The 22,218-nt window shown below is 40.7% G+C and overlaps 1 protein-coding gene across 1 annotated transcript in view; it reads left to right on the top strand.

Annotated features, from left to right (window-relative positions):
• The window catches only part of LOC120944054 (bile salt export pump-like), a 122,348-nt gene that overhangs the window by 22,920 nt on the left and 77,210 nt on the right, over window positions 1-22,218 (top strand). The window contains exons 6-12 of the mRNA XM_040357823.1: window positions 199-283; window positions 2,404-2,537; window positions 6,236-6,407; window positions 13,961-14,085; window positions 15,942-16,116; window positions 18,751-18,864; window positions 20,729-20,839. Of these exons, the coding sequence (XP_040213757.1) occupies window positions 199-283; window positions 2,404-2,537; window positions 6,236-6,407; window positions 13,961-14,085; window positions 15,942-16,116; window positions 18,751-18,864; window positions 20,729-20,839 (916 nt within the window). The remainder of the gene's footprint in view (window positions 1-198; window positions 284-2,403; window positions 2,538-6,235; window positions 6,408-13,960; window positions 14,086-15,941; window positions 16,117-18,750; window positions 18,865-20,728; window positions 20,840-22,218) is intronic.

Here is a 22,218-nt window from a genome sequence, read left to right as displayed (position 1 = left end):
TTTATTTGAAGGTGTTTTCCTGGGGGATACATTGCTCCCCTAAAGAACAGCTTAATTTCACCTTCCTCATTGACTCCAATGCATATCACAAAAATGGCAAACTGTTGCGTTATGTTTTCTGTACATATTATTGTTGTTTGATATGACCATTTTGAGAAGTGCTTCTACTCTACTGACTCTTGTAAACTTTTATCACAGGATAAACATTGAAGCAGAAATGACACAGTTTGCCTACTACTATATCGCCATTGGAGCGGTAGTGCTTGTGATCAGCTACTTCCAGGTACAAACTATACTTTCTTTTCTAATACCTGTTTTAGGTGTTGCTTTATGCCTTGATATACCTCCCCTATACCCTGGTCTGTCTTGCCAGTATGGTTACTTGCTGAATAAGCATACTCCAACTCCATAGACAGCTCAACTCTTCAATAAGATGATCCAAATAGTTTTAATTCTTAAAATGCAGTACATGGAATGTTTACTGATTATCCAAGGTGTAAAAAGACAATGATCTTCTCAACCTTTTGCCTGTTATGAAGACTAGCAGCTCGCTGAGGGAACATGGAGAAGAAGGGAGAGGTCTGTCTAAAGGACTAAACTAACTAGCCCCTACAGACTGGAGTATGCAGTAGTAATGTAGTATATGGCGCAATAATTGTTGTTGGTACGAGGCTTAAGGCAGGCCATACATGGTTCGAATATCGGCAGGAACCAGAAATTCAAACCATATATGGGCAGGCTGAATGTACCAAGTTGATTGATCGATCAATTTGTGTAAAACTTGCATGCTGGATTTTACCTGCAAATTATCACTAGCAGCTTATATAACCATAGCAATAATCACTAGCTTCTCTTGGCGTGGGCGGCTTCCCCCGATATCCCTGCTGGGAGAAGACAATGGCCCGGCAAGAGGGATTACCGCATCGACACTCTGTGTTGATGAGGGAAGTGAGTCAATTTCTAGTTTGCTCCGTGTGAGGCCGGCCTAAAGGGGAAGGTGTTTGGGCAGCTTACAGAGGTGTAAAGGGCAATGTCATAGTCTTTCACAGTCCAATTGCCTGGCATTTGGTCTAAAAATATTCAAAACCGCAGAATTAAATGGAGGAGTCAGCCTTGTGGCCATGCACTATGACAGCAGTAGATAAATGACAAGAGTGGCTGAATAATACAATGTTTGCATCATATCATGAATGCGTAGTGTTGTGTTCCATTAAAATATATTTATGGCCGCTTCTTAGGACTCATCCACACCATGACGCAATTCATTATGTTAAACAAAAATAAAAAAAATAAGGGTCTTGCATTATTTTGTTGGGCAAAGCACAATCAAATGCCCCTATCATAGCAATGCACTATAGATATAGACTGGCATACAATTAACTTTGCATTACAACTCACTGTAAAGCATATCTACAGTGTGCTGCTGTGAGTGGTGATACCATGCATTATAACATGGGTCATGGTATGATTAATCATTTACTCAGTGTAAAATAATTGTGACAGGAATTCAGGTAAATCTGTGGGTGTTGTCACAGACGGGAGATACACTTCTGCCTTGTTTAGACAATACACCAATTATTATCAGGAGTCGGCTGCAGAAATAGCCAGGAAGGTTTAAGGGCGTTTAAAAACTTCAGCTGTTCAGAATGAGGCAATTAAGGCCTCTATAAGTAATCCAGAGGATTACTACTGATTGCTGCATCCTGGGGCTTTTTGAGTGAAGGAGAGCAGTGAACAGAAATACTTCTGAAGAGGTGAGGTGCTGTTGATTTTTCTGTGTGATGAAAATCAAAAAGACTATTTGTTTTTCTGCTGTATGACCAGCAGTGTCTGCCCAGCACTAGGCTGTGCCAGACTCCATAGATAGGTTCTTGTGTGGTGAAGGTAGACGCCCCAAGTGGCCAGGGTTTATTTTATGTTTGATTTTGTTTATGCTGTTTGGATGCTTGCAATTGTTTCCAGCAAGATGGAAGAATAAACCAAATTCTTTGTTTTCAACCGTCTTTGGCTGTTTCTCTGTATCGTTCAGTGTGTAGTGAACCCATCCAGGGGGTCACACACCCCCGCTACCGAGCTAACCCCTTACATAATGTTTTTTCTTTGTCCTAACCTCAATCTCCCACAGCGCACAAGATTTCTTCCTTGCCTCCTCCCTCCTCTAAGTAGGTAGCAATGCCTGTTTTTACAGTATGCTTTCTTCAGCTACCTTTATTTTTTTTATAAAATGTGTCGTTTCAAAACGTATAAATTTAATGTATTGAAAAAAATCCTTTTCATTCAGATATCTGACATTGGCATGGCATATCTAGTGCTTAGCACATTGCATTATAATGTCATTACGATTCTCCTCGGTGACAATATAGATCATCACGCCGCTTCCAATTGTATTTCCTTTCATAATAGATTTCATTATGGGTTGTGGCCGCAGCTCATCAAATTCAAATTATTCGGAAGGAATATTTTAGGAAAATAATGAGGCTTGATATTGGCTGGTTTGACTGCAATTCTGTTGGAGAACTTAACACGAGAATTTCAGAGTGAGTATAACGATGCATTGAATTAAATATTTGTTTACTGCATTTACCAAGGATGCAATTCAGGAAATATGTATCTAGTTATGGTACTGTAAGTGTACATTTTATTTGATTTTGGTAAACTGAAGTGTAACTTTCTGAAGAAGAATACTTTCTTAAACTGTAAAAAAGTAGACCCGTGGACAGTTCTGTTGCACGAAGGGGAGGGAGCGGTAAAACAATATAAAGAATCAGTGATACCACACCTTTTAAATGCTGAAAAAAAGACTTATCCCCAAAAAATTTCAAGAGATAGAAAGTCAATAAATTTGTGAATGGATCGATTCGGTAGAAGAAACGTACAACATGGAATGTTTGGGGTACAGTACGGAGGAAAAAAGAGCAGGGTTAAAAGAAAGATAGGAGTGCTGGAAAGAGATAAAAAAAACATGGAGCTATGTGGAGGAACTAAGAGCTTAGATCTGCAACGGGGATAGAATAAAAATACGATTTTAAATCAACTAAAGAAAAGGGGGCAGATCCACAAAGCGAGTACGCCGGCGTATCTACTGATACGCCGGCGTACTTTTTAAATTTCCCGCGTCGTATCTTTGTTTTGAATCCTTAAAACAAGATACGACGGCATTTGGGTTAGATCCGACAGGCGTACGTCTTCGTACGCCTTCGGATCTAAGATGCAATTCTTCGGCGTCCTCTGGGTGGCGTTCCCGTCATAATCCGCGTAGAGTATGCAAATTAGCTATTTCCGACGATCCACGTACGTACGAGCAGCCGTCACATTCTTTTACGTCGTCTCTAGTCGGCTTTTTCCGGCGTATAGTTAAAGCTGCTGTTTCGTGGCGTACTCAATGTTAAGTATGGCCGTCGTTCCCGCCTTCAAATTAAAAAAAAAAAAATTTGTTTGCGTAAGTCGTCCGGGAATCGGGCTGGACGTAATTTACGTCCACGTCAAAACAATGACGTCCTTGCGACGTCATTTAGCGCAATGCACGGTGGGAAATTTAGGGACGGCGCATGCACAGTTCGTTCGGCTCGGGGACGCACTTCATTTAAATGAAACACGCCCCCCCTACTCGCCAATTTGAATTAGGCGCCGTTACGCCGCGAGAGATACACTACGCTGCCGTAACTTACGGCGCAAATTCTTTCAGGATTTAAACCAAAAAAAGTAAGTTACGGTGGCGTAGCGTATCTTAGATACGCTGCGCCGGGGCAGATCTTTGTGGATCTGCCCCTAGGTGTTTAAGCGAGGAGGTAGAGGGGGGCAGGATAGGGTGGGTTAGCGAGGGGGGGATGGGAGATAATCAGGTTAATATATTGTATAATTATTATGATTTTTTGTGGAATGCAGTAACCTGTATTTATTTTGATAAAATAAAATAAAGAATTAAAAAAAAAACTGTAAAAATGCATTAATATAGTCCTTGTTTAGATACTTCCTGTTATCGCACTTCTTGTGACGTCACCCTGTCACATGCACTGATGATGAAAATGATAGGGTTCATTTATTGAAGGCAAATAGGCTATTCACTTTATAAGAGAAGTTACACTTTGCAAGGGAATTTCTCCCAGAAAGTAGTAAATGTGGTGAAATTTCCCTCTGCTAAGGATACCCAATCATGTGCAAGCAACACAATTTTTTCTTGCACATGATTGGATAATGGACCTCAGCATAGTTTCACCTCATTCACTAAGCTTTTGGGAAAATTCCCTTGCAAAATGAACAGCCTATTTGCCTATAGTACATCAACTCCTATAAGTGTCTATGCTGATACAGGGGTTGATTTACTAAAGGGAAATAGGTTGTTCACTTTGCAAGGGAGGTTGCAATTTGAAGGGAAGTTTTCCCAGAGCTTAGTAAATGAAGTGAAGCACTGCTGATTCTCATCAGCCAATCATGAGCAAGCAAAATGCATTTTTTTTATATCTCTTGCATTGGTTAATTCTTGTATGATTAGGTGTTCTTTGCAAAGTGAAATGTTGTCACATTCTTTAAAGGGGTTGTTAACCCTCATGTTTTTTCACCTTAATGCATCCTATGCATTAAGGTGAAAAAACTTCTGTCACTGACCGGCCCTGTAGCCCCCCTATTTTGCTCACCTGAAACTCACCTATTCCCCTTCCGGAGACATGCTCTTCCCCTCTGCTTGTTGTCGGCTACTGATGCTGTCAATCAAGTCCAATGAAGCGGGTGTCGGGGTGAGGGGCCGAGTCCTACATTCAGCGTCTATGGACGCCGGAGCGTGCCTGCAAGGTAACCCCCTGGGAGAGCTCTTCTCCTAGGGGGTTATACGATGAGGAAGGAGCTACCAGCACCGTCGGGGACCCCAGAAGTCGAGGATCAGGGCCACTCGTTGCAAAACAAACTGCACAGTGGAGGTAAGTATGATATGTTTGTTATTTAAAAAATATATAAAAATTATCCTTACAATCACTTTAAGCCCTGGGAAAAATTATCTTGCAAAATGCAACTTCCCTTGCAAAGTAACCAGCCTATTTGCCATCAGTAAATCAACACCATTTTCATACCTATGATCCAAGGTTGTCACAACTAGGAAGTTGGAATTGAGTGATTGTGGCTGTATGAGATCAGAAGATTTGTGGTCAAGGGGAATTAAAAAATGCCCAGATTTGTGATCACGCAGAAGAAAAAATGCCCAATGTAGCTGATCTAGGGGGATGATTGTGGTGCATTAGGCAGCCTATTTAAGTGAATAAGCTGCCCTCACACAATGCATGGTAACACATAGCACAGTGCCCATCAACATGCATGTGTTTAACACACCTCAGTGGACAGCATTCCTGTAAATCTTACCTTAAGCCTCGTACACACGACCAAGAAACTCGACGGACGAAACACATCGTTTTGCTCGTCGAGTTCCGTGTTAGGCTGTCGAGGATCTCAGAGAGGCAAATTTCTCCATTCCCATCAAGGAAAAAGAAGACATGCTCTCTTTTTGGCTCGACGAGATCCTCAACAGTTTTCTCGTCGAAAAGTGTACACACGACCGGTTTCCTCGGCAAAAAAAAACAAAACAGTTTCTTGCTGTTTTTTTGCCGAGAAACTCGGTCGTGTGTACGAGGCCTTACTGTTGCCTAGTGGTAACCATCAATGGACAGTAAGAGAAAAACCATGTTGCCTTAAGTACCGGTTGACATCAGTGCGAATTCAAAGTCCGGGCCGCGACCAGACAGCCCTGTATGACTTCATCGTGGCTAGCATACAACTTATTTAACAGAAGTCAATGCAATTCGTGATGACGTCGCCCCCGAAATAGTGCAGGAACCTTTTTTCTAAGTCGGAGCGACTTGAGTCGCACCGATTAGAACAGTTCCATTGCCAATAATAGGACACGATTTGTCATACAACTTTGTCACATGAAGAAATTGCAGCAGTATGAACCGGGGCTTAAATCTTTGTAAAACTCTATAATGTCTGAGCTGGAAGGTACAATTTGAGTGAGATAGCATACTGCCAGCACAAGGACACCCAGATCAAATAATGGTCTTGCTACTAAACGTATAGCAAGTAGCTCTAGCCACCACCTTGCACCTACTTTAACTGTAAAAATTCCATGAAATAGTGGGATAGGAAGAAGTAGGAGTAATTCAACTTTACATGTGGGAGAGATGATGGCAAGTAGAAAACTTTTCTCTGAACATAAAAATGTACTCACTAAACTTTACTTTTCATCAAACAGTGATATTAACAAAATAAACAATGCCATTGCCGATCAGGTCGCAATGTTTGTCGAAAGGATATCTACATTTGTCTTTGGATTCCTTATTGGTTTTCTTGGAAACTGGAAGCTCACTTTAATAATAGTAGCAGTGAGTCCCCTTATTGGTTTAGGAGCAGGATTAATGGCCCTGGTATGTATACATTTATTGTATTCTATTTTTCTAAAACTGACTATTGCTACTGTTCTGATATCCTGACTTTTAAATTTCATTGGGGTACTCCAGTGTTTCTTGCTGCCAAATAGCATGATTGTGTTTGTTTTCTAGCTTGTCCTATGCATGTGCTTGAGGGAATTTGGACTCTAACCTTTAAGAGATTATTTTTACTTTTATGCCTTGTACACACAGTCGGACTTTTGACCATGCAAAAATCTGCCACGAGTCCGTCGGAAGTCCGACGAAAAGATAGAGAACAGGTTCTCTATCTAAGGTCCGTCGTACTTCCGAGGAAAAAAAGTCAGATGAAGGCTACTCACGGTCGGACTTTCCGAGAAAAAAAGCCAGTTGGACATTTTTTCTCAGAAAGTCTGTCCGTGTGTACGAGGCATTAAAGCGGGAGTTCACCCTAAAAAAAAATTTAACCTTAGATTGATGCTCATTTTGTCTAGGGGAATCGGCTAGTTTTTTTTAAAATCGAAGCTGTACTTACCGTTTTAGAGAGCGATCTTCTCCGCCGCTTCCGGGTATGGTCTTCGGGACTGGGCGTTCCTATTTTGATTGACAGTCTTCAGACAGGCTTCCGACGGTCGCATCCATCGCGTCACAAGTAGCCGAAAGAAGCCGAATGTCGGTGCAGCTCTATATGGCGCCTGCGCACCGACGTTCGGCTACTTTTGGAAAATCGTGACGCGATGTATGCGACCGTCGGAAGACTGTCAATCAAAATAGGAACGCCCAGTCCCGCAGCCCATACCCGGAAGCGGCGGAGAAGATCGCTCTCTAAAACGGTAAGTACTGCTTCGATTTTAAAAAAAACTAGCCGATTCCCCTAGACAAAATGAGCATCAATCTAAGGTTAAAAATTAACATTTCCGGGTGAACCTCCACTTTAAGAGCACAGGTAGTTTTGTTTAATATTGTTACATGTGCCTCCATGCCTGGAAATACAATTTTTATAATATATGTACAGTACAGTGTTGGCTGGTGCTTCATCGATTGGGGGCGGCAGACGAACCTGACCACAGACTACACACCCGTGGGGTGCACTGCGCCTCACCCTTTTTTGAAGCCTATAAGAGCCTCTGGCTCTAATCACATGCTTCAAAAAAATCAAAACATTGGAATCCATGCGTCTGACACCCTGCATATAGATTAGGAGGCCTTATGCATGGATAGGAGGGTGACGCCCCTGCGCCCCTAATGGATGGGCGGCCACTGGTTTTAATCCTTCCCTATGTTCTAGCTTAATCTTATTCCATGACTGCTACTTCAAGTTTCCTGTTTCAGGGTGGCTCCTTAGTCTTGTAGCATCCTATGGAACTATCTCTGCATGCAGAGACTAGAGTTGTATCTCTCTACACCGTGTTCATCAATAGAAACACGCAGCCCTGTAGCACCAGTGTGAAAGCACTCAGGCTTGGGAGGCGGTTTTCAGGTGCTTTACAGGTGCTATTTCTAGCGCTAAAATACCTGAAAACTGCCTCAGTGTGAAAGGGGTCTAAAGGGGGCATTCTGATCATCACTGTATGAGCGTTTTTCTCTTCACTGGCCCTTGATGAATTTGATTTATCAGGGGTTCTTTGAGATCTGAATTTGAGATTACTACAAGGGTTTCTTTGGGATAAAAAGGAATATTGGTAGATAGATAAAGAATATTAGCTTACTCCTTTAACTGATTCTTTCCCAGATATTTTAAGAACAAAAGTATATATCTGTTGATTGTTTTTCTTCTAAGAAAGTGGCCAGCTATTTGTGTCTTCCGTATGTTAGTGAGTACGGTTTGTACTTTATCTTATCTGGTTATGTAACTTATTACAGTTCATCTAATTGTCTAACACAGGAAACTGTCACTACTTATTGCTACGTGCAGAACTCTATTTAGGTCATCCTGGAGATAACTTGCCAGTTGTGAAACAAACTGTCCAGACTGCCAGCCAGACTTGTAATTCCATAACAGTGGGAGTCAGTGGCGGTGCCTCCATAAGAGCACATGGGCCTCTCTCTCTCCAGCCACCCCCTCTATGACCAATGGATAGATTCATGCATACCTTAGGCTCTAATAGTTGTCAAAAAAGGTGCTTGGCGCTCATAGTTCACCCAGGTGTGTTAGAACAGCAAATTAATATTTGCTTTCCTAACACTGCCAATCAGGTGCTCGGGTCTGTTATCCGTCATTTGATTGCGCTGTGATTGGACGCTTGATGGGAGGAGACGACAGAAGGAGACGCATGGAGGAGACCGCTTGCCGTTACCCACTGCCCCACTAAGACAGGGTAAGTTCCGGGCAGATGAGACAGTGGATGGGCGGGGGTCAGTGGCAGCATTTGATGGCACAGTGGCAGCATTTGATGGGCAGAGTGGCAGCATTTGATAAGCACTGTGGCAGCATTTGATGGGCACAGTGGCTGCATTTGATGGCACAGTGCCAGCATTTGATGGGCACAGTGGCAGCATTTGTTGGCACAGTGGCAGCATTTGATGGGCACAGTGGCTGCGTTTGATGGCACAGTGGCAGCGTTTGCTGGCACAGTGGCAGCATTTGATGGGCACAGTGGTAGCATTTGATGGGCACAGTGGCAGCATTTGATGGCACAGTGGCTGTGTTTGATGGGCACAGGGGCTGTGTTTGATGGGCACAGTGGCTGCAATTGATGGGCACAGTGGTGGCATTTCATGGGTACAGTGGCTGCATTTGATGGGCACAGTGGCTGCGTTGTATGGCACAGTGGCTGCGTTTTATGGCACAGTGGCTGCAATTGATGTTTTTTTTAAGTATTTTTCAGTTTGTTTGTGCCTCACCAAAAATGTTGACCACCAGCCACCACTGGTGGGAGTGCAAATAGTTGTAAATGTCTTTAGCTGGGCATGTCATTGAAATCAATGGCCAGCGCTGTCAAACCACTGGCAAAGCGCCGCAGTGGCGCTTTGTGGGCGGTTTTAACACTTTTTCCGCCCGCTAGGTTAGGGTAAAAGCACCCAGCTAGCTGCCAAAAAGCGCCGCAAAAACGACGGTAAAGCGATGCTAAAAATAGAGGCGCTTTATCGCCGACAAAGCCCCAGTGTGAAAGTAGCCTTAGAGATGAGTGATTCAATTTGTGAAAAAGGCCAATTTACTTTGCTAGGCAAGTTTCATCTTGATGTGTCTGAACATTTATCCAGTCTGTGCGTAATTAAGCAACTTGTTAGCACAGGTTGTCAGGATGAAATGCGTGACTTTCCACAAACTGACATGGGCATATTCAAGCAAATTGAAAATATGTGAGTTACAAAAGAAATGTGAATCACGTTTACAAAAATTCCAAAAGTTCACCTAGTTAATTTAGCTCAGATGCTCTAAGCCCCACTCTAAGCAATCCTTGTCTTTTAGCTTAGAAAGAAGAAAGAAAAGAGTTGGAATTTCAATTTATTGCTGGTTCTTTTCGGGGAACTTATTCAGTCTTTTTCTCTATCACACCAAGACAAGAAAAATAAGGTTCACTGGGACATGAAAACACAGACAGAAATAAGAACACAGGGGGATTTTCTAAAACTGGTGCACATATAATCTGGTGCAGCTGTGCATAGTAACCAATCAGCTTCTAACTTTAGCTTGTTCAATTAACCTTAAAACTTTATTTAGGCTGGGTTCACACTACTACACTACTTTCATCCTACTTTGCTCTGCTACATTGGTCCTACATTTATCCTACATTGGTCCTACATCCATCCTACTTTCATGAACAGGATACTACTTTGGTCCGACTTCAATGATATTCAATGGGCCTGAAGTAGGATCAATGTAGGACCAAAAGTAGTACAGGGAGCATTTTCAAAGTCGGACCGACTTGTGTAGGACGCTACAAGACGCTCTCATAGGGAAACATTGAACACAGAGCAAAGTAGGATGAAAGTAGTGTAGTAGTGTGAACCCAGCCTAATTCATTAACTTAATTAACCAAAACTACTTCAATGCAATGCAAGCTGCCACAAAGTCGCCCCAAAGTAGTACAGGAACCTTTTTCTAAGTCCTAGTGACTTGAGTCACTTCTATTAAAATGGTTTCATTGCAATGCATACTCCATGCATTGCAATGAAACCATTTTAATAGAAGTGACTTGTTAGGCAGCTAAGTCACTTGACAGTTTGCACCTGTGTGAACCGGCACTAAAACATAGAAGCTGATTGGTTACTATGCACAGCTGCACCAGTTTTAGTAGATCTCCCCCAGAGGGTCCAAACTTTCCCCTCTTTACTTGTTAACGTTAAACTGAACTCAATAAGTGAATATTTGCTACGGTATAGGGAACATTTAAAAATGTTAATTGTGATTAAGCAGTACCCTGAAAAATGTACCTTTTGTCTTGAATTGCTTTTGAAAAATAACAGTGCTTTCCTGGTAGATGAGTGTGCATAGGCACTCCAATGTCTACAGTCTCATGACTGTATATCTGCAGTGTAAGATTTAAGGAACTTAAAGTGTTACTAAACCCACCATAGTATAATCAGTCTGTATATGCAGTAAAACATGCTTGGTATGCTCACTGTGGAACCTATGGGGTTAATCCTATGCATAGTTTAAAAAGGCTGTTTGATCCTGTCTCTGTTCCTCCCCTTCTTCCACAGACCCCAAACCATCTCCTTATAAAACAGAGGCTATAGTAAAAGCTGCACACGCTCAGTTTGGTGTGTATTGCTAGAGAGTTTTTCTTTTTTCTTTTGGAGAGTGCATGTAATCAGCACAGAGTCAATCAGCACTGTCCAAGCAGAGGGTCAGGGGTCCTGCAGCCTCATAGGACAGTCAGAGGAGAATGAAAACTCCTTCTAAAAGCTTTAATTAGATACTGTGTACTGTGGGAGACCAGATATAGTGAATGCAGGGTCCTGGGTTTAGTAAGCCTCTGACTGCTAGTCTCAGAAGACTTAACATGATATTTTATGATGACACTTTTGCGGTGTTCATTGTTATTCTTGCCAAGATGATCACCTTCTCACAGAGACACAATAAGACATGGAAAGTGAGTAATGAGGGAAGACCACAGAAAATAATGTTATAAGGGAAAAACTTGCACACTACTATGTTTTTAATTTTTAAGTAAATATAAACCATCAACCTCCAGTGAATATAGTGAAAATAAACTCAGAAAAAAATATATATATACAGTAAAGCAGTGGTCATCAACCCTGCCCTACAGGGCCCACTAACAGGCCAGGTTTGCAAGATAACTGAAATACATCACAGGTGATATCATTTACTGCTCAGTGATTGCAGTATTCTAGACTGCATCTCTCCAAGGTAATACATAAAACCTGGCCTGTTGGTGGGCCCTGTAGGGCAGGGTTGATGACCACTGCAGTATAGTACATGTATAGTGACAGTGAATTAGCTGCAACCACTTAGTAGTGTACTCAAAAGACACTGCGTAATAAATGTAAAAGAAAAAGATGGGAATGTTGCGCTTATTCAATAATGTGCCATAAAGTAGTATACTCAAAGAAAAAATATGATGAGTCTCCAAACATATAAATAAATAAATAATTGTGAATAAAGTACAACTAAAGCCCAATGGCAGGACTTGGTTCATATAAAGGCAAAAATCTCATAGAGATAACTTGATAGAAGAAAAAACAGATAAAACATCTATCCAAGCATCAACTGTTAAATTTATGAATTGGCCGCTCACCTCCAGCAATGACCCAAGGGTCAAACAAGGCTCATCAGATAGTCAGATAAGGAATCCTGCTGATGGATCTGTAAAGGCATCCAGGTTCCAGGCGAAGACGAAGAACTACGTCCAAAACTTGGCATCAAAACATCTTGGGTAATTCCACATATAGAGGAAACAGCTCGCTCCAAGGAAGGGCACTTCTTGTATAAATGGCGCTCAAAGGAAACAAAGAACAGCCATAGTGCAATATTGCCAAATGAAAAGTAAATGTATTTAGTAAAAAAACTGCTTACATCAAGTAGGGATAAAAACCGCAGTAAAAAGCAATGGGGTTAGTGACACACAGGCCTCCACACCGTACGTCTGTTAAAAAAACACCAGAACTGACGTCACAAGGCTCCATCCGATGTGTTGCGTCACTGGTCACGTGACTTCCTCATAGATAGGAGCCAAGTCACTTTGAGTAGTCACCTTGGGCCGGATTCAGATAGGTTAGCAGATCTTAAGATTTACGATCTGCCGCCACAAGTTTTTGAGGCGAGTGCTTAATTCAGAAAGCACTTACCTCAAAACTTGCGGCGGCGTATCGTAAATCCCCCGGCGGAATTCAAATTCCACGGCTTGGGGGGAGTGTACTATTCAAATCAGGCGTGTCCCCGCGCTGATCGAACAGCGCATGCGCCGTCCGGAAATTTTCCCAGCGTGCATTGCTCCAAATGACGTCGCAAGGACGTCATTGGTTTCAACGTTTACGTAAATTACGTCCGGCCGTATTCGCGAACGACTTACGCAAACAACGTAAAAAATTCAAAACTCGGAGCGGGAACGACGGCTATACTTAACATAGGATACGCCGCACTTACCTCTGCTATAGCAGGGGTAACTTTCCGCTGGAAAAAGCCGAATGCAAACAACGTAAAATAAAAGCACCGGGCAGTCGTTAGTTTCTGAATCGGCGTAAATGCTCATTAGCATATTCAACGTGTAAAAGACACGGAAGCGTAGATATGCCGTCGTATCTCCTATCTGAATCTGGCCCCTTGAGTATATTACTTTATGGCACATTATTGAATAAGCGCACCATTCCCATCTTTTTATTTTTATTTTACACAGACAAGTGGCCACTACTCTTTTGCCTTCTACCTGCCTTTTTTATGGGTACAGCTTCCCGAGTTCAAGTGTTGTTTTCTTTTTTTCTTTGCCTTTGGCAGAAAGAGTTCTCATAACTCTATAACCCTTTACCGAGAGAAGAAGTGAGAGGAAATCGTCCCTCTGGGGACATAGACAGCAATACAAACCTGGTTTTATTGAAGCAACAACATTTCTTAAAGCCCACTTTATTTTATGCAAGAAGCTAACATGTTTCAGTGTGTTAAAACCACTGAAGTGTGTTGTACATACAATAAAGTGGACTTTTATACTTGACACATCTCTTTTTTTTGCCACTCCACATATAAACCTAAATCTGTCACACGTAAGTCTTCCACCCTTATCATGATGACTTGATTTTAACATTCATATCCTTCTAAGACATCCGTCAAGACATATCGTATATAGCTACTGCTATGAATGAATGAATTGGCATGGTCACCCACACTGACTAGCAATAAAAACCTAACAGAGATTCAAACCATTCCCTGATCTACTCAGAACTAAAACAAATGTGCTGGGGTTGAGCTTCAACATGCATAACATGTTGGCAGGTACATCATAAAAGCCATAGCCATGAAACCATAGATTTATAGTTATAGATTTATGATAAAGGACTATAAAAAATGCCACAAATGTGCCTGTGTGATGCTAGTTAATAGTTTGAGACCAATATAGATAAACAGATTACAGATATACTCATCCATATGCCCATTTTTCCTTTATTTATAGGCTGTTGCTCGACTGACAGGCAGAGAGCTAAATGCCTATGCAGAAGCCGGTTCTGTGGCAGATGAGGTTCTTTCTTCTATTCGGACTGTAGCAGCTTTTGGTGGAGAGAAAATTGAGACTGAAAGGTAATTATGGTGACTACAAGGATACCAATACTAAAATATTTTTCATTGTTCAAGCCCACAACATGGTTGAGTTCATAAATACAATCTGTCTCTCTTTGAATAGAAATCCCTCTCTCCCTCTTTATTCTACCATTATATTAGTCTCAACTTTTCTGTATATGTTCTGTCCTCACTACACGTTATCCTGTGTGCTGCTCACAGTGGCATACTAATGGAGGTGTGGTCTGCATGGGGTGTGAGCTTGCTAGGGCTTCCACTGACAGTGAGCCTGCCCCTGCTGCTTCAATGAGGGCCCAAGCTCACTTAGAGGAAGTCTCCTTGCATGCTCTGCTCAGCTCTAACCTTCTCTTCTCTGGACGTCTCACTCTAAGCTCTTCCGCTTTATGTTTTCGGGTGAGTGTGAGTGTGGTGGGAGAGTGGGAATGTTGTCTGTGCCTACAGTTCTGTGCACTGGGGGGCTGGGGATGAGGGGTGATTGTACTAGGTAGGTGAGTTTTTTTTGTAACTGAGGCATCTATACTATGGAGTTGAGGGAACTGTACTGGAGGTGTCCAGCTGTACTGGGGTAGTTAGTTTGTGCTGAGGGGGTCTATGCTGGGAGATCAGTCTATTCTGGGGGGTTGGTCTGTGCCGGGGATCAATCTATTCTGGGGTGTTGGTCTGTGCTGGGGAGTCGGTCTGTGTTGGGGGCAGTCAGTTTGTCCTGGGGGTGGTCAGTCTGTGCTGGGAGGGTCTGTCTCTGCTGGGAAAGTCAGTCTCTGCTGAAGGGTCTCTGCTGTGGGGAGGGAAAGGGGGAGTTCCTTGTTAGTAGGGACAAAGTAAGTGACACTGTCTGAGGCTGAAGAGTTTTTTGAGGATCCTCTTTCTAATTCAAACCATACTATAGTGGGCTGTGTTGATACAGTGTTGTACACTAGTATGCTATGTCATAACTTTTGTCTACTGTGATTACTACAACTCTGAACCATTACTATAAACTAATATAGTTCCAAGACTCTGTGTTGGTATATGTGTTTGTGTGTGGTCCTTCCCAAGCTGGCACTTTCTTTGAGGCCCTGCCTTCAAGTTTGACAACCAAAAAACTAGCACACCTATTTTCTCAGTTTATGTTTCCTTAAGGCATTAGTGTGAGTGTTGTAGGGTTTTTTTTGCCTAACAATTTGACCTCAACAAAGTGTTCCTCTTTCCATTCTTAGGCCAGCCAAGCACTTGCTCAATTCCCCCATCAACACAGACAGTATTGATTTGTGAATCTCTCCTGCCGGGTCATTGTCTTCTCCCAGGAGGAGGGGAGGGGGGAACCCATCCTCACCGGGAGAAGACAGTGATTATCCCTAGCGGATATAGCTGCTGCTAGAGATAATCGCAAGAGGATCCTGCAGGCTCGTTGTACTCAAGTTCATCTAACCTGTTTTACGAAGGTCTAAACCCAGCTAACGTTCCCAATTAGTGGGTGAACAATCCAACGCTTGGTGAATTCTGCTTCACAATGATAGGAAGAGCAGGCATTGAAGGATCAAAAAGCGACATCGCTATGAACGCTTGGCCGCCACAAGCCAGTTATTAATGTGGTAACTTTTCTGTCACCTCCTGCTTAAAACCCAAAAAGTCAGAAGGATCGTGAGGCCCCTCTTTTACGGTCTGTATTCATACTGAAGATCAAAATCAATCAACTTGGTACATTCAGCCTGCCCATAAATGGTTCGAATCTCAGCCGGTTCCTGCTGATTTTGAACCGTCTATGGCCGGCCTTAGAAGGTTTGTTGGAATGAATATTGATTGCATTCATGGTTAGTTAAAAAAAACAATGACTAGATGTGAATAACTTTAAATGTCAATGTTTATATCTTTGACAGGTATGATAAAAACTTGGTGGCTGCGCAGGCTTGGGGTATTAGGAAAGGTACAATCATTGGATTTTTTCAGGGGTACATGTGGTGCATTATATTCCTCTGCTACTCTCTAGCATTTTGGTATGGATCTAAGCTTGTCATTGTCACAAAGGAACTGACACCCGGAAGTCTTCTGCAGGTAACTTGATTCATAAGAAAAGATATTGATTTTATTTTACTAGAATTCTGGGCATATAACACTTTCAGTTTCCACAAAGTATTTGTTACTTTCTTTGGGCAAGTGCACAAAACTTTTTTTCCTAATACATCACAGCCTGAGAAATTACTAACAATTTTAAATTTACAGCATTAAGATATTCACTAGCCCTAAATTGACATCAGCATACTTACCCTTTTATGATACGCATATTATTTTAGGAAATTATTTTAGTATTAGTGTTAGCCATTATATAAGAAGTAGATTATATTAGGGTTACTGGTTAGGGACAAAATTAAGACATATGGTAATGCTTAGGGTTATGAGTTTAAGTGATAATTTAACTGTTAGAGTGGTATTTAGAGGGTCAATTTTAAGAGTTAAGTGTTAAGGTTCATGTAAACTGTAGTTGGGGGTTAATGTAAAGGGTTGGGTAAAAGTAGGGAGAGGCTTTAAGTAATACGGTCAAGTTCACATTTAGGAATAGGTGAGAGGTCCTCCAGAGGTCCCTTGAGGCTTTAGCTCCCCGCTGACACAAGGCGCTCGTGGCATAACAGCCAAAGGATACAGCAGAGGTTCTGTTCCCATCCTAAACGTGGAAAGCCCCCAACCTCCTGAATACTATTTGCGTGCATAACACTTTGTTACAAACTTTGCTTTTTAACAAAATAATTCAATGCTGCATTAGTACTGCCCTAGCGCTTATTTTTCTTTCTCCTGCTTCCTATTTCATACTATATTATAACACAACTAACCAAGTTTATACATTTTATACACTCCATGCAGAATATTGCATGCCTAATATGAAATGATCACAATAAGACCAGTAATTACCTTTTTACAAACATAAACTATATTACTCCACCAACATAAACAAATTATTGAATCTGATCATAACACTATTCTTTAACAGTCTGTAAAAACACACATTATAACTGTAGGCAGGTACAGTCTGCTAGTGAAAAGGGAAGGGGGAAATGGATAATTTGCGCTAGGGGCTAAATATGTGAATAAATATGAATAAATAATCCTTTACGAATGTCCTGCTGCTAAACACCACAGCGCTGGAAAGAAAATTATATGCAGCCATATAATCTAAAATAAAAAATGGTAGTGAAAAAAAGTATAAAAACATTGAAAAACACCAAAGAAGATTGAAAGTCAATCAATCAAACATGATAAATAATTCCGTGAGTGAATGTTCCAAAAATGGAGAACTTCAAATAGTTTAAATACGTCCAGTGAAGGAAACTTGTGTATACTCCAAAAAGTGAGGACACCCGCCACTAAACAGTAGATTCAAGGCTTACCAGATAGCTAGTGACCACCCTTCACAGGGGGGTCAAACAGGCTTAGTAGAATACAGATCCTCGCAGAAATGTTGTGGAATCCTCCCACAAGTGGTTAATCCAGGGACTCAAACCAACACTTTCCAATCCAGGAAGGAATGTAATCCACAGGTGCTAGGTTACCATCAGGATCTTTAAATGGCGCTGCTCTTTTCCTGCAAATACAACCACCATTGATGTAAATACAGAGAAGAGGTATCTGGTAAGCCTTGAATCTACTGTTTGGTGGCGGGTGTCCTCACTTTTTGGAGTCTACACAAGTTGTTTCCTTCACTGGACATATTTGAACTATTTGAAGTTCTCTTCTTTTGGAACATTTACTCACAGATTTATTTATCATGTTTGATTGATTGACTTTCAATCTTCTTTGGTGTTTTTCATTGTTTTTATACTTTTTTCACTATCATTTTTAATTTTTGATTATATGGCTGCATATAATTTTCTTTCCAGCGCTACACTTTTTGTATACATTAGGTGCAGTCTGCTGTCTCCACTGCAGATGGTGCTCAACTGCATCGGCAATGCAGAGGAAGAGAAAGTACAGGGTTCCTTTATGGTTTCCTGAGTCACTGGCCAATTGCATGCGGCCTGCCCATGTGACACTGGTAGCCATCTTAGATGTGGCAGAGACTATTTAAGACCCTGGGTTTGGCACGCTTTATGCGAATGGACAGTGTAGGGAAAGGTACCCCATCTGTTAGAGACAGTACTAGTATTAGGGAAAGGTTCCTGATGAGGAAATAAAGCGTAGGATCACTACTCTCTGGATACCTTCCTTTTTGGGCACAAGACAGCAAGGCTCAATTCTGTCCTCTTTCGACAGACGCTGTCGGTTCTGCTGGAATCTGATTGTTCCCGTCATTTGAAATTGTGAGTGTGCCCGGCTAGGTATCTATCCCATCTGGTCTATTGTGAACTGTTGCTGCATTTCTTCAATACAAGTTATGTATTGCACCAAACTAGTGAACTATTGCCTCTGCACCCCAACTACATACCCATAAAATTATATTTTCTTACATGTTAAGCATATCTACAACAATACTTCTCCTATCATGGTCTGACCAAAGGCTGTGATAATAATGTAATTCTATTATCATATCCATACATAATTCATTAAATTCATTAAATTGGCAACATAATCTGACCACAGTGTTGACAAACAGAGATAACAAACGAACAATGCATCCAGCTCTGAAGGAAATAAGAATTAAAAGCAATTGTTCTATACTTTTTAAACGTTGATACATTTTTTTTTCTTACATTTTAGGTATTCTTTGGCATTTTAGTTGCTGCTATGAATCTGGGTCAGGCCTCACCATGTTTGGAAGCATTTGCTTCTGGCAGAGCTGCTGCTACTATTATATATGAAACAATAGAAAAAGTGAGTATTCAGATCACATCTCAAATCCCATTCTTAACTTTTATTAAAATAGTTTGTACTTTTTCTACTTATTTTGATAAAGTTATTAAAGAGCCAATCCAAAATGGATATTCTAATCTAAGCAGACTTAAGCCTTGTTCATACGCTTTGATTTACAGATGACAGAACAACAGATTTTTGTGGCATGCTAGTCTCATGTTGAAAGTGAAGAGGTTACCAACAATACAGGAATTTTCATTTGACAGAATACAACGTCAGAAGTGACGTAACGTGTTGAATAGTTTTGTATGCATTCTTTTGTTTCTGAGCATGAGTAGTCTTGCTCTTCCGATTTTTTTCGTACGAAAACCATACTGATGAAACAAAAATCAGACTTTGAGTTCACATCTGACAAAAATGTTATGGTCTGCGCATCTAGCTTTTGTCTGACGAAAAAGTGAAATCAGCTGTCGAAAGCACCGTACTAACGATAATATTTCCAGACGATCGGTCGTTGTAACACAATTGATGTCTAAAAATCAAAGCATGTGTACGGGCCTTAAGTCACACTCTATAATCTCTATGAAAAGAACACATTTGCCACAATACATATCATGGTTATATCACATTTGTGAAGGATCTCCTGCTATGATGTCACCTAGTCAGAATGTGTTTTCATTGGGATCTAGCTTTTCTCAGTTGAATCTTGCTAGATCCTCTTAAGCCTTACTATTTATTGATCTCTGTGGTCCATCTATGGACTCAGTGGCTTTACTTTTAAGGACATCACCAGCATAGACCCAGTTATATGTCGCAGTCTTTAAAAATGTAAACAACCCAATATAGGTCTGGTCCCTCCGCAGAGGGGTTAAAGACTCTGTAATTACTGAATTTTATCCTTTACTGTATCCAAAGAACATGAACTCCCTTGCAAGGCCAGTTTTCTGCAAGGCCTTGGCTGTCAGCAACACATTTCTATGTGTAATAAAACAAAAATATTATAAAACATAATAGGGCAATGGTTTACCTCTTTTTCTAGTCATAAGCACTGACATATTTAGGAAACTGTCTATTTCAGCTCCACTGCATGCAGCCTCATCATACCTTGTGCAGCCATGGTATTAGATCTAGTAAGACAAGGGAAGGAGGGCAGACAGTTGGCCTAAGAGGGCAGGTAATTTAAATCTGGACCCGCTCCCTTGTTTTTAAAGGCTACAGCACCATATCCACCTCTGCACTTTTGCAATACTGTTTTGATGGGCATTTGCTTACTTCAAGAGGGATTGCATACTCATACAAGTCTATAGGAATATGCAAAACTCACTTGAAGTAGGTACAATTAGGCCAAAATAAGGTCTACTGCAGTTCAAATGCACTTGTCAATGAGTTTGATTGATCTCAGAAGTGTCTCAAATGAAAATGTCAATCTGATGTCATCAACAAGCCAAACACCCATTGACAAAGGCACTTAATCCATTACAGTCAAACTTTGATATATAATTAATTTATTTTTTTATGACAAACAAACAACAAGAATAAGGTTAGGATTCCATGGTAGGTGGGAGCACAACAACAAACTAGACTTAAAAAGCCAGGAGGTGATTCAGTACACTAGAGTCTACTCATTACTGAAATGTTAATTGGTTGATTGGCCATTTAAAACAACCTACATTACTTTTACATTCTGCTCTTCCTTGCCAACACAGTTATTTTAAAGTGTGTCCACAGCCCTACTTACATACATTTTGCTATATTTTATTTCTATACTGTAATACAGCATATTCTTGGTAAATATATTTTTGTACACTTAGTTGTATATCTGTATAATCTAAATGCCACCAAGTCAGTGGAATTAACTTTTTTTCTTTTTTTTGTTCTCTTGAAGAAACCAGACATTGACTGCATGTCTGATGAAGGTCACAAGCTAGACCAAGTTAAGGGAGTTATTGAGTTCCATAATGTGAACTTCCATTATCCATCAAGGCCAGAAGTAAAGGTACTGTATGACAGATGAATATGGAGAGCCTTGGGTGGTGATATCTAAAAATCTATCCTTTGAACCATAACACAGTATCAAATATAAATCAAAGTGACAGACTTTGAATTTTCATTAGGGATCATGATTTATGTAAAACATGGGTTGATGTTTTAAAAAGTTTTAAATATGTATCACTATCAATGTATTACTCACTGTACATTATGGGGTTGATTTTACCAAAGGCAAATAGGCTATTCACATTTCAAGGGAGTATTTACTTTGCAAGGGAATTGTCCCTTATTTAAGTAAATGAGGTGAAGCTCTGTTGACATTTATCATCCTATCATGTGCAAGAAAAAAAAAATGTTTTTGTTTATTTTCCTTGCATGTGATTGGGTATTGTTTTCAGTACAATTTTCATCACATTCACTAACCTAAGGAAAACTTCCCTTGCAAAGTAAATACCCCCTTAAAAATGTGAGTATCCTATTTGCCTTTAGTGAATCAATTCCATGATGTGCAGTGAGTAATACCTGTGATGCTGCATACACACGATCAAGCTTTTGCCCGGCAAAATCACATCCGAATTCTGACGGAATTCCATCGGAAAAGAATAGAACATGTTCGATATCTAAACTCCGATGGAATTCATCGGAATTTTCGATGAAAAAACTCAGATGGAGCTACACACGCTCGGAAAATTCTGATCGTGTGTATGGGGCATAAGTGATACACATTCAAAACTTTTTGAACAGCCTGCTTTCCTTTAGTAAATCAAATCCTAAGGGATTGATTTACTAAACATGGAGAGTGCAAAATCTGGTGCAGCTGTGCATGGTAGACAATCAGCTTATAACTTCAGCTTGTTCAATTAAGCTTTGACAAATATCCTGGAAGCTGACTGGTTTCTTTGCAGAGCTGCACCAGATTTTGCGCTCTCCAGTTTTAGTAAATCAACCCCTATGTGTTTAGAAGTTCTAGAGCATCTGTTATGATATTTTTGGTAATTAAATTAAATGCTATTCAGTTTGGAGGAGAGCAGTTTAGAAGGATAAAAAGGGTAACTTGATCATATGATAGTTGTACATCTGGTAATTAAAGATGAATGTAAAGCCAAACATTTTGTGTTAGTTCTGGGGGAGTAGGATGAATTTAAAACACTAAGTAAAAAGTAAGCTGCGCTACTAGATTGACACGTAAACCAAATAAATGTGAACAAATACAATGAAAAAGGAATGATTGAAAATGATTGAAAAAAAATATATTGAAAAAAATATAAAGTGAAGAAAGTCCCAGACTGTGATACATATGACTTATATGAAGTCCTCCAATGACAGTTGCAAATTGCTTTGTGGTTTCTTCAATGGAGAACGAACCTATAGCCAAGGTTTCCATAA

This window comes from Rana temporaria, chromosome 6, assembly GCF_905171775.1.
Source record: "Rana temporaria chromosome 6, aRanTem1.1, whole genome shotgun sequence".
NCBI classification, from domain to species: Eukaryota; Metazoa; Chordata; class Amphibia; order Anura; family Ranidae; genus Rana; species Rana temporaria.
The sequence above is the reverse complement of the archived record's forward strand: the minus strand, read 5'-3'. Positions and strand labels throughout refer to the sequence as shown.